Source organism: Sceloporus occidentalis, unplaced genomic scaffold (genome assembly GCF_023333645.1).
Source record: "Sceloporus occidentalis isolate IW3139 unplaced genomic scaffold, rSceOcc1.0.p SCAF_4, whole genome shotgun sequence".
In the NCBI taxonomy this organism is placed as follows: Eukaryota; Metazoa; Chordata; class Lepidosauria; order Squamata; family Phrynosomatidae; genus Sceloporus; species Sceloporus occidentalis.
In genome coordinates, this window is record NW_028316984.1 from 629,321 (window position 1) to 641,513 (window position 12,193).

The following is a 12,193-nucleotide window of genomic DNA, read 5'->3' on the forward strand; positions in this document are numbered from 1 at the left end:
TTCAGTATAAGCTCCTGCTGTCGACATTCAATGCCCTCCATGGACTGGCCCCTCCTTACTTATCAGACCTTATTTCCCCTCACCTTCCCACTAGGGCCCTCCGTTCTGGTAGTCAAGGTCTGCTGTCCCAGCCCAGGATTTCCTCTGCCCCATCCCGGATTCGCCCCTTTTCACTTGCTGCCCCTCACTCCTGGAACCTTCTTCCCCGTGAGCAAGAGCCATAATTTCTTTAACCAGCTTCAAAACGGAGCTGAAGACCATCCTGTTCAGAAAAAACGTTCCCAGGCATTGCATAACTGTCACTTGCTATTTGATGTTTCTTTGTTGTCTGTTTTATTGAATCATTTCCTGTATTGCTATGTATTTTATATGTACTATCCTACTAGAAAGGCCCCTTCCCCACCACCACTCCCTTCTCCTTTTGTACCGTGTCTTTTTAGATTGTAAGCCTGAGGGCATGGAACCGCCCAATTAAAAAGATTGTATGTACAGCGCTGTGTAAATTTACAGCGCTTTATAAATAAAGGATAATAATAATAATAACAACAACAACAACAACAACAACACACACACACACATGCCCATCCCCTTCCAAGTTCTTCAGGACTTATGACAACCCTGAGGTGACCCTAGCCATGGGGGTTTTCTTGGCAAGATTTCTTTGGAAGAAGTTTGTCATTGCCTTCTGATGAGGCTGAGAGAGTGTAACCTGCCCAAAGTCACCCAGAGGGTTTCATAGCAGAGCAGGGAATCAAACCCAGGTCTCCTCCTAGGGAGACACCAGAGCCCAGCACTGCAGGGCTACTGAACAGAGGCTGGCATTGAAATGGCTTTTGTCCAATGGGCTTGGCTGTGGCAGCCATGGTGGCTGTCAGCCTGTTGCCAGTTTTCCCAGCAACCAAAACTGGCAGCCAGCACGGCCAAGCCCATGGGGCAAGAGCCCCACACCAGCAGCTTGAGCTGGTAGGGGCTGGAGGAGCAGGCTCAGGCAGGCACCAGGCCATGCTCTGTGGCTCCTCACCCACTTCTGGGATTGTAAATTTGCTCCATCCCCTCCCTCTTTGCTCCCTCCTGCTCCCCCTCAGCAGTGGGAGTTTCTGGGCTCTCCTCAGGCGCAGCTCTGAGGTAAAGTTTGCCAGGCACTGCTGGCTCCCCAAGCTCCCTGCCCCTGTGGATGGCTGCATCCCAGTGTGAAGGCTGGTGAGGGGCTTTTAGTGGTGTTACTACTCTTGTTGTTGTTTGGTGTCTTCAAATTGTTTCTGAATTATGGTGACCCTAAGGAAGGCTTGTCACAGGGTTTTCTTGCCAAGATTTACTTAGAAGTGGTCTTGCCAGTGTCTCCCTCTGAGGCTGAGAGAATGTGACTTGCCTAAGACAACTATGGGTTTCCATGGCCAAGCAGCAATTCAAACCCTGGTCTTCAATTCACAAATCACTCCACCACACTGGCTGTTTCTTGAAGCCTATCACAGGGTTTTCTTGGCAAAATTTGCTCAGAGGGGGTTTGCTATTAACCTTCCCCTGAGGCTGAGAGAGTGTGACTTGCCCAAAGGCACCCAGTGGGTTTCATAGCAGAATGGGGAATCAAACCCAGGTCTCCAGAGTCCTAGTCCAACTCTCAAACCACTACATCACCCTGGCTCCTATTCCCATGTACCAATACGAAATAATTGCAGACTTCTGTTGTTGTTCTTGTGTGTCTTTCCTTTCTGACTTATGGCAAACCTAAGACAACCTTATGGGGTCTTGGCAAGTTTCTTCAAAGGGGGATTGCCATTACCATCCTCTGAAGTTGAGAGAGTGTGACCTGTCCAGGGCCATTTACTTGGCCACAAATTGTACATACCCCAAAATGCATCACCCAATATATTGGTAGTCCTCCCCCCAAACACTCTCATTTCCCTCCAACCATCTCATAGCTGGGAGATGGAAATAACTTTTAAAGCAACATTTAAATCTGGACTATTTTTCAAAAAGTAAGGTCCAGAACACACTGCAGAAATAATCCATTTTGAGACCACTTTAACTGCCCTGGCTCAGTGGTAGGGAACATGGGAGCTGTAGTTTCTTGTGGCCCCAGAACTCTTTGACAGGGAAGGCTAAATGTCTCACAAATTACACTTTCCAGGATTCCTTAGCATCGAACCAGGGCAGTTAAACTGGCCTCAAACTGGATTATTTCTGCAGTGTGTTTTGGACCTAAGTGGCCCATATGCTATTACCATTATTCAGTTTTGTAGCTGTTATTATAAATTGAAAAGACATAGAGTGCAAACTGCTCAAGTGTACTTCTCTTCTGGAGTGAGATGTGCTTTTCCAGCTGACTCTCACCTCTAAGGAGGGGGCTGCCAGGAGGATGAGGGGGGTGGGAGCACAATAGCATAGGAGGGTTTTTGTGCATTTAAATTTTGTGGATTTATATTATTGTTTTTCGCTTTTATTTTGTAATGTCATCTACCTTTTTCTTGAATATCCTACATTTTGTGGTTTCTTTCCCTCCGTTCTGGTTATGACATCTGGTCTCCCTGCTGAAGGCTCCTCCACTGCTTGGCCTTCTCCCAAGAAAGAGCAGGGTGGCGGCAGCAGAGGATAGAATTAATAGTATTAATATTAATTATTAATAATTATTAATAATTAGCCACTAACAATAATTAATTAGTAATTATTAATAATATTGGTTGATAATAATTATAATTAATTAATTAATCAGATATTAATACTGTATTATATAAATACTGTAAATAAATAATAATAACTAATATTTACATTGATTCATAACAGTAGCAAAATTACAGATATGCAGTAGCAACGAAAATTTTATGGTTGGGGGTCACCACAACATGAGGAATTACAGGGTCCTGGCATTAGAAAGGTTGGGAACCACTGTGTTAGTTGATAGGCAGAGGAGATCACCATAATAGCTGACATTTGCTCTTGCACTATAATCTTACCTATCCTACAGTGTCTGACAATACTTTCAGTATGTTTGTTCTTTATTGGTAGAAACTCAGTAAGATGATCCCCAAGTCTGCTGTAGGAGAACTGAGGACCAATTCTGATAACATCATCCAACTCATCCGGGATGCATATAATGTAAGTATTATTAATAATGTTGTTTCCATCCTTTAGGACTCAGGTCAGAATCATATGACCCTCCAAATGCTGAAATTCTCTTTAGTATTCATAGCCCAAACTATGGAGTTTCTTAAATGTAAGATATTGAAGGCACAATTTCCAACCATTCCAATGAGGAGGGAAAATGGGAGGTGTCCAGAGAAATCAGGATCAATGTCCTAAGAACTTTCAACTGAGCTAAGACTTGAAGGGGACATGCAAAAGAAATAAAATCAGGGGGAAATTACCAAAGAAGAATTCAAACAGCCAGCTCATATAGGGAAAAAGTCGGAAACACAGAGCAAGCTCAGACTTGCTTCTTCTTGTTGTAGTTAACTGCCCTCTAGTTGGCCTCGACCCATAGTGACTCTGTTGATGAGACATCTCCAGGACCCTTTACCCTCCACTGTTGTACTTAGCTCTTGCAAATTCAGGTCTGTGACCTTCCTGATTGAAGAGTTTTGCTCTCTTTCTACTACCTTCTATCTTTCCTAGCATTGTTGACTTTTCTGTTGAGTCTTGCCTTTTCGTGATGTGGCTAAACTACAACTGTCTCAAATTAATTATCCAGGCTTCCAGTGACACTTCTGTTCCAAGACCCATTTGTTTGTTTTTTGGCTGTCCACAGTATTCTCAGCACTCTTCTCCAGTATAGTGGGCCTTTGTTATCAGCAAGGGTTCATTTCCAGGACTCCCCCCCCACAGTAGATAACAAAATCTGTGAATGCTCAAGTCTGATTAAATACAATGGTGTGCTAAAATGGTGTCCCTTATATTCAATGGCATTGCTTTTTGGAATTTATACATTTTTAAAATATTTTAAACTGTGCATGCTTGAATCTGTGGATAAAAAAATCCATGGATATGGAGAGCTGACTATACCACATTTCAGTTGAGTTGATTTTCTTCTTATCTTCACTATCCTGCTCTCACAAGTATATAGGTTTGTTCTTCCCAATATCTCTTATAGCAAATCCCACCTTGCTCTCTAGAATTTGGACTTCATCTTCATATGGTCCTTCATTCCATGTTCATTTATTTTTTCCTCTCTTTTATAAAGCTCTTCTGTGTTTTGTTTCCATCATCTTTTTATTTCTTCTTGGCCTTGTAATATGTTCCTCTTCTGGATCCCCTTTGGTTTTAACTTCCCTTTGAGTTCCTGGATCTTCAGAAAGAGATCTATTGTTGTTGTTTTCTATTTCTTTGCATTGGTTATTATGGTAGTTTTCTTTATCCTTGCACACTAGTAGTTGGAAAGTTGAGTTCATGGTTCTGGTTTTGTTTCTGTCTTCCTTTTCTTTTGCTCCTCTTCTTTCTTTACTGCTTGAAGTATTGCTTCTTCTCTTTCGTTTTGGCCACTATTAGTATCTTTTTGCATTCTTCCTTGACTATGTCATTGTCTTCTGGCCATAGTTCCTCTGGTTCCCAGTCAATTATGCTTAATAGACCAAACCTATTTATTTAATTATGAGTAAATTCTGTTGGTATTTGGTTCTGATCTTTGGTATGAAGACATGATAGCCCTATTTAAATATTTGGAAGGATGTCATATGGAACAAGGAGCAAGCTTGTTTTCTACTGTTGCAGAGATCAGGACACAGAGTGATGGATTCAAACTACAGGAAGAGAGATTTCACCTCAACGTTAGTAAGAACTTCCTGACAGTAAAATCTGTTTGACAGTGGAACATTCTCCCTTGGAGTATGGTGGAGTCTTCTTCTTTGCAAGTTTTTAATCAGAGGCTGAATAGCCATTTGTCAGGAGTGCTTTGATTGTGTATTCCTGTGTGGCAGGGGGTTGAACTAAGTGGCCCTTGTGGTCTCTTCCAGCTCTATGATTCTACATTGTGAAGGAATGTTAAATTCGTCACAGCAGGCTTTAGATGGCTCCAATATTGGGTTCAGGAGGGGAGCCAATTGAGTGAGTTCTCTCACAACCCTGAACAGCTCTGCCGGACACGACTCCGCGGACGCAATACGTGCAGCGAAGAACGAATTCTTAGCTGCATCTATTGCCACTCCATAGGCCTGCAAATGAGACTCTAGGAGTGTCTTGTCAGCTAAGTCCTGATGTGTCCGCCATTTGCGCTCTAGTAGTTGCGCAGCCCGCTTCCTTGCCCTGAGATCTTCTGTATACCAGGGCTTCTTATTGGAAGCAGGCCGGAAAGGACACTTGGGAGCGATGCTGTGTATAGCCCTGGAGAGATCAGCATCCCAGGTGTTAGTCAGGGCATCAACAGTGTCGCCGTCAGTTCCAACCAAATAGCCCTCTAAGGCTTCCTGCAACCTATTGGGTTCCATCAGCCTTCGAGGGTGGACCATCCTAATAGGTCCGCCACCCCCGGGGGGGATCTGGGTGGTAGCCTTGATACTAGCCTCGACCAAGAAATGATCCGTCCATGACAGGGCAGAGATATTGGTTACCTCTGCCCACTGAGACTCCATGTCCGTACAGAAGATAACATCAAGTGTATTACCAGCAGAATGCGTGGGCCCTGAGACCAATTGGGACAGGCCCATGGCAGTCATGGTAGTCATGAACTCCCAAGCCGCACCAGTTGGAGCATGACTGGTCTCGAAGGGGATGTTGAGGTCCCCCAGGACAAGAAGCCTGGGAGACTCCAGCAACAGCTCTGAGACCAGCTGTGTCAGCTCGGCCAGGGAGTCTGTTAGCGCACGGGGTGGCCTGTAGACCAACAGAATCCCTAAACTGTCCTTGGCCTTCAGGGTCAGGTAAATACACTCGATGTAGTCAGTCTGTCGCACATGGTTCCTGGTCAAGGGAAGAGTGTTCTTATAAATCAAGGCAACACCCCCCCCCCCGCCCACTTACCCTGATCTGGTCCTTAATCGAGTACCCGGCAGGAAGGGTCTGTGCCCACACCGCTTCACTCTCAGGCCCAAGCCAGGTCTCGGTAATGCAAGCCAGGTCACAGTTCTTATCTTCCAAAAGATCATACATTATGTGGGTCTTATTCCTAACAGACCTGGCATTGCACAGGAGCAGAGACAGGGTTTGTGGTACGGTTGGACTGACCCTCAGACCTCTTTGGCTAGGATAGTGGATGGAAGGAGAGATAGATATTACGCATCAATCCTGCCTCCCCTTACGAAATGTCTCCACTCTCCTACCGCTATATCTCCCCTTGCCCCACACTACTCCAATAGGGGCTCTGCTTACCCCAGTCACACCTCCCGCCTTCTCATCAACCCAAGTACATCCCATGTCCATTCAATCTCCGCCTGACACTACACAAACACACACCCAGCAACAACAGTCCCTCGCCGCCTTCCCCGGTGGTGTGGGGGGCGTGTGCGGCATCTCTCTGGGAGCCAGTGAACCAGCTTTATGGAGGCCGCTCCCACCGGCCTCCCTCCCTCGGAGAACGCCGCCCAGCAGCGGTAGCAGGGCAGCAGCAACAGTCCCTCGCCGCCTTCCCTGGTGGTGTGGGGAACAACAATTTGCCATCAAATCAGCCTTGACTTATGGGACCCCATGAATGAGAGACTATGAGCCCTGGTCATCAACAGCCCTTCTCAGGTCTTGCAAACTCAAGTCAGCTGGGCTTCCTTGATTGAATTAATCAATCTGTCACATTATCTTCCTCTTCTCCTGCTGCCTTCCATTTTGCTGAGCATTATTGTCTTTTCCATTCTTAAAGAGCACATGATTTGAAGTGCTGCAAAATTCTCAGATCCTGTTGATCTTGGATGCAAAGTAGGGGCAGCCCTAGTTCATACTTGGATGGGAGAACACCAATGAATACCAGGCGCTGTAGGATATATTTCAAAAGAAGGAACCAGCAAACCACCTCTGAATATTCCATACCTAAGAAATTCACAAGTCATTGGGCAACTTGAAAGTGTATGCATGTGCACATGTGCGTGCGCACACACAACCGTTCCTCTCCACCCCCACTTTCCTTTTGATGGCTGAAACAGACTCACACATGTGGCGCACAGGCCATGCTTTGCCCACCCTTTCTCTAAATAATGTCCAAGTATACTCTGGTTCCTGTCTTACATCAACCTTTTCCATTTCCTTACAGAATTTGTCTTCCAGAATTATTTTGGAACATGGCCCTTTGCCAAGTTCTGTCAAGATCACCTATGATTCCTTCTGTCCTAACAAAATACATACCAAGGATCAGCCAAGAGGAGAATGTGACAGAGTAACAAAAAATGATAAGGTAAGTAAAGACTGACTTTTTTCTGTTCAAAACCATTTGGACTGCAGTTGGTGTGTACTGTACATTTCTTACATTGATATCCTCCTGTTCTTCCAATTGTTTGAAGGGGTGCCTCATATGCATCTATGCTCTCTAGTATATCATCACAACAGTCCTATGAGGTAGGCCATGCTGAGAGAGAGTGACTAACTGGTCCAGGGTCATGCAGTCATGGTTCAATGCGGTTTTGAACTGGATTTCCCAAATCTCACTCCAGTACTCTAATCACACCACCATACTTGGCAGTGGGGGGTGAGAAGAAAAGGCTAGTTTGTATTTATCAGGTGCTGCTTGGAGAACCTCTTAATTGTCTTCTCAGAAGGTTTAATACAGTATATACAAGTAGTTTAAGCATGTTACTTTCCTTTTTAAGAGCTGCTTTGTACAGTTAGGTTCTCTGCAATATGTCCTGCCCTAGATATTTCTGCATGAGTCTGAACCACTGAGATCATCATAAATATCATACGGTCTCATTTATCTTTTTTAAGGGAGCAAAGGATACATAGATAAAAGCTGAGGAAGAACAACAAAGCTTCTGTTTGCTCAGACACAATGTTGATGTCCTAAAGAAAAGAAAGCTGTAGCCAGGTTATTTAATAGAACTGTTCCCTCCTTTATTGTTTGCAGCATTTAGGCAACTAGTTATGTGAATATTTAAGGCCTCTTGAGGCAGCTATTATTCCTTAGGACCAAGAAAAGGAGGAATGAGATCATATGTCTGCACAATACTACCTCTCCTCCTGTGACGGAATACTTAAACAATCTTCAGTTTAACTATACCGGATTCCTGGTTTCTTGCTTGATGCAGATAAAGAACTGTGATTTGAAGTAAAAACTCACTGAATCAAACAAGCCACAGAAACTATCCACGATTTAAAGCTGCTTGCTTTGTTCAGCAATTGATTAGAACTGACCATGGCTCACATGTAAAGATGAGGCTTGAGTCTTCTGGAATGAAATTCCACTTTCTGGCTGCTAGCATCCACTACTCTGTGCAGCCTATTCCTGTTTATCTCATTGCACGTGAATGCAATGTTTATGTTGAATATGCATCTCCATGTGTGTATGCATATGCACATATTTTTTAGTAAAAATTATGGCGGTTCAAATTTAGGGGTACTTGGTAAACAGATTTTAGCTCTCTCCCACCCCAATCCATTAGCTCCTGTCCTGATGTAAAGTGGCCACTGAACCTGTATTATTTCCAGTACCAAATGGTAGCATAAGGAACACAATTTTCATTGACACACCAGGGTGGAGGAGGAAAGTAGCCATCACCCACTATGCCACAGTATCAGTCCAAATTGGGGCCTTAAAAATACACAAATGTGCCAATACACACAAAGGTGAATGTACATTTAATCAGATAAGTAATCTGGCAAGTAAGCTGTAATGGTTTTTGTGTCTTCTTTCAACTACCCTAGTAAGGCTGTATCCTGAAGTTCTAGCATAGTACTAAAGAATTAGGTGAACTTCTAGAACATCTAGTCTAGTCCATTAAGCCATCTGTAACAGTTTCAAAAAACCCTTGCAAACCCTTTAAATAAAAGCCTCAGGCTTTGTAAGGCGCGGTACACACCGCCCCAAAGAGGCGGCCTGTAGGTGCCCCTTTTATCTCCGTGGCATGGAAAAAGGGTGTCCTTGGGGCTTCATGCCCCTGGACACCCCAGGAGCCAGAGCCATGGGAGAAAGGGACCACCTGGCTCCTTTCTCCCTGGCATTATTCCTGCAGCCATTTGGTTGCTGCAGGAATGATGTGGCACCCAAAAGGAGCTCCATTTCGGAGCTCCCTCCTATGCCGCACCCAGGCCGCCATAAGTGTCCCGTAGCGGCACGGAGATGTCACACACGCGCACACTGTTTGGACACAGCACGTGTGTGATGTCATCATGGCGGCTCCCGTGTGGACGGGAGGCCACCATAATGACACCGCCGCCACATACTAGAGTTGCAGGGTGTGTGGACACTCCACCCCCACTTAACCCTAGTATGTGGCCAGGCCGGCACACCCATGTTACTTTAAACTTTAACCAAAAAATATTTTTGCTTTTTCCCCCCAGATTACTTTTCAGGTGAAAATTACAGCAACAGAGTGCATTGAAAATCAGACCATTACTATCCAGCCTCTTGGTTTCACAGACTCTTCCTCCATTGTCCATATGAGCAGTCGGTGCAACTGTGAATGCGATGAGAAAACATCAGATAATACTGAATGCAATAGACAAGGAAAAGTAGACTGTGGTATCTGCAGGTAATTTAATTGCTTCAATACCACATACCATTATGATGTATGAATCACAATGAGAAATTTTAAACATCATCACTGTTCAAACAGTTGTTTGCTCATGGTTCATGTGTGCATCTCATCTGTCAATCAAAAATTCTTTCCACTTATTGCACAAGCTGCTTGTTTAGACTTTGTCATACGAAAAAGAGAAAGTTGGAGCATTTGGCTTGGAAAATTTTTAACGATTTTTTTTAGAAAGACCCCTAAAACACAGAGAGAACAGTACATTATTTGAACCAATTACTTAACTTTTTGGGGTATTTGTCTGGGGTATCAATCCCCAGGAGGCCATTTTCATTTTTCAAACCTTCCTAGTATGTAAAGATGATACGCTTAAAAAGACACATGCACAAAACAGGGGAAATGCATTTAATTAGTTGCTGTCACTAGAAATTTATAAATTTCCAATATGTAAAATAATGCCAGGCATGCAGAATCAAGATCAAAAGTAGTATGCATATTGAACTAAAAGTAATCATTACCAAATAACTGGAAATTTGCAACTGGTCAGGTTTGAATAGCAGGAAATTTATCTGGCTCACCAATAATAATAACTCACTGCAGTGGTGGGGCTTTGTGCTCCTGTGAGGCAAGAGGCTATGCTTCTGATAGCAGTGCTGATGGCTGGGTCTCCCATGTCAGACAGGCTCCTACTGGCAGAGGATCTTTCAGAGACAGGCACCATAGGTAATATTTGTTAGTACTGCACAGAAGGAGGTATGGTAAACCCCTTTTGAATGTCTTTTACCATAAAATGCTATTATGAGACAATCCAAAATGAAACAAGAGACTGCCAGGAGATGAAACCCCCAGATCAGATGACACTTAACAAGTGACTGGGGTACAGAGGAGGATAGGTACAAGTACCATTATGGCTAATGTTGGAACTGGACTCAAGCCAAAAGGACGTTCAGCTGTTGATGTGATCAGAAGTGAGGGAAAGGTTCAGAGAAGTCCAATATATACTATAGTGGGCCCTTGCTATCCACTGTGGTTTGGTTCCAGGACTTCTCATGGATACCAAAATCCATGGATGTTCATGAATGCTGGATGACTCTACAAGAAAGATGGAATCATCAGATAGGCATTGGAGGGGACTCAGGTTTAGAGAATGGTTAGGAAAAGAAACCTCTGCACATACAGAGAAAAATGTTGTGTCTGAACATAATCTTCCATTTTCATCACAGAAAAGGGAACAAAGAGGCAGAAATACCACAATAAAAAAGATTGTGCATTGTGTATGCACACATTAAAAAGTGGGGTGGCAGCAGCAGGCAACAAGTATACTGCTACAAAATTGGCATTTCTCTGTGTGCACGTGCATGTTCTGTACCACAAACTGCTTTGCACTGCTCTTTTACAATTGGTATGTTAGATACCTCTGCCTAAAAAGAAAACTGCCAGCCAAAGTTTGCAAGTTGAAGCTTGCAGGCTGAAGAGGTGAAAGATACAGGCCCAGTGAAATTACAAATATTAAGTTTATTTATTGAAATATACCCCTGTACCATGTAATGGGAAGCCATTTTCATTTGCCAGTTTCAAGCCCTGCATGTTAAGGGTTTAAAAGCTAAACCTCTGTGAAACAAACAGGGAAGTATTAAACATACAGGCTTGAAGCTTCTTGTCAACTAACTCACAAGAGAGAACAAAAGTTATAAAGTGGTTCATTGTCTGAACAATGTGCCACAAAACATTAATACTCGTATAAGATATGCTAGTCAGTGATGAAATTCAGTAACACTTCCCTCACAGTCTCCCTTTCCGTTTTTTAAAAAAATGAATACATAGCGAATGGCCTAGAATAAGAAGAACTCTTTTTACTTTTTACTCTTTAAATTTCATTAAGTCCAGTGGGAATTGTTGTTGTGTGCTTTCAAATAGTGTCTGACTTATGTTTATCCTAAGGCAACCCTATCATGGGATTTTCTTGGCAAGATTTGTTCGGGGGGGGGGGGGGTGATGTTGCATTTGTCTTCCTCTGAAGTTGAGGAACTGTGAAATCCAGTGGGTTTCCGTGGCTGAATAGGGTTTCGAACCCTGGTCTCTAGAGTCATAGTTCAAAGCTCAAACCACTACAACACATTGACCTACCTGTGGGAATTACTCTGAAGTAAATGTGGTTCTGAATGCTTCAGACAGTTGTGTTAAATTAATTGTGCATCTTCAATGAGTTATTTTTCATTTGGATGCCTAATTAAGTTTCTGAATGGAGAGAAAAGAAGCTAGGATATCAGTGGCTGTAGGAATGCTCATACATCACATTTAAGATTGTAGATAATAAATAATAATAATATAATTTTATTTATATCCCGCCTCTCTAGCAGGATCGATCTTTGAACTATATTGAGCTGGACCTGACACAGAGATATTTACATTATAAGCTATTCCTTGACAACAATAACAGAGAATCTTGTAGCACCTTAAAATTAGTTCATGGGATGCCAAAATTAGATTAATGGGATAAGCTTTTCTATGAAATTTATGATGGCATTTTTTATGGTGTAAGCATCTGCTGAAGTGTACTCTGGGCCATGAATGCTTAAGCCATAATAAATGTGTTCCTT

At 43.2% G+C, this 12,193-nt stretch overlaps 1 protein-coding gene across 1 annotated transcript in view; it reads left to right on the forward strand.

Moving 5' to 3' along the window:
• The window catches only part of ITGB2 (integrin subunit beta 2), a 47,999-nt gene that overhangs the window by 21,959 nt on the left and 13,847 nt on the right, over positions 1-12,193 (forward strand). Inside the window, exons 9-11 of the mRNA XM_089519018.1 lie at positions 3,004-3,093; positions 7,163-7,303; positions 9,403-9,593. Of these exons, the coding sequence (XP_089375144.1) occupies positions 3,004-3,093; positions 7,163-7,303; positions 9,403-9,593 (422 nt within the window). The remainder of the gene's footprint in view (positions 1-3,003; positions 3,094-7,162; positions 7,304-9,402; positions 9,594-12,193) is intronic.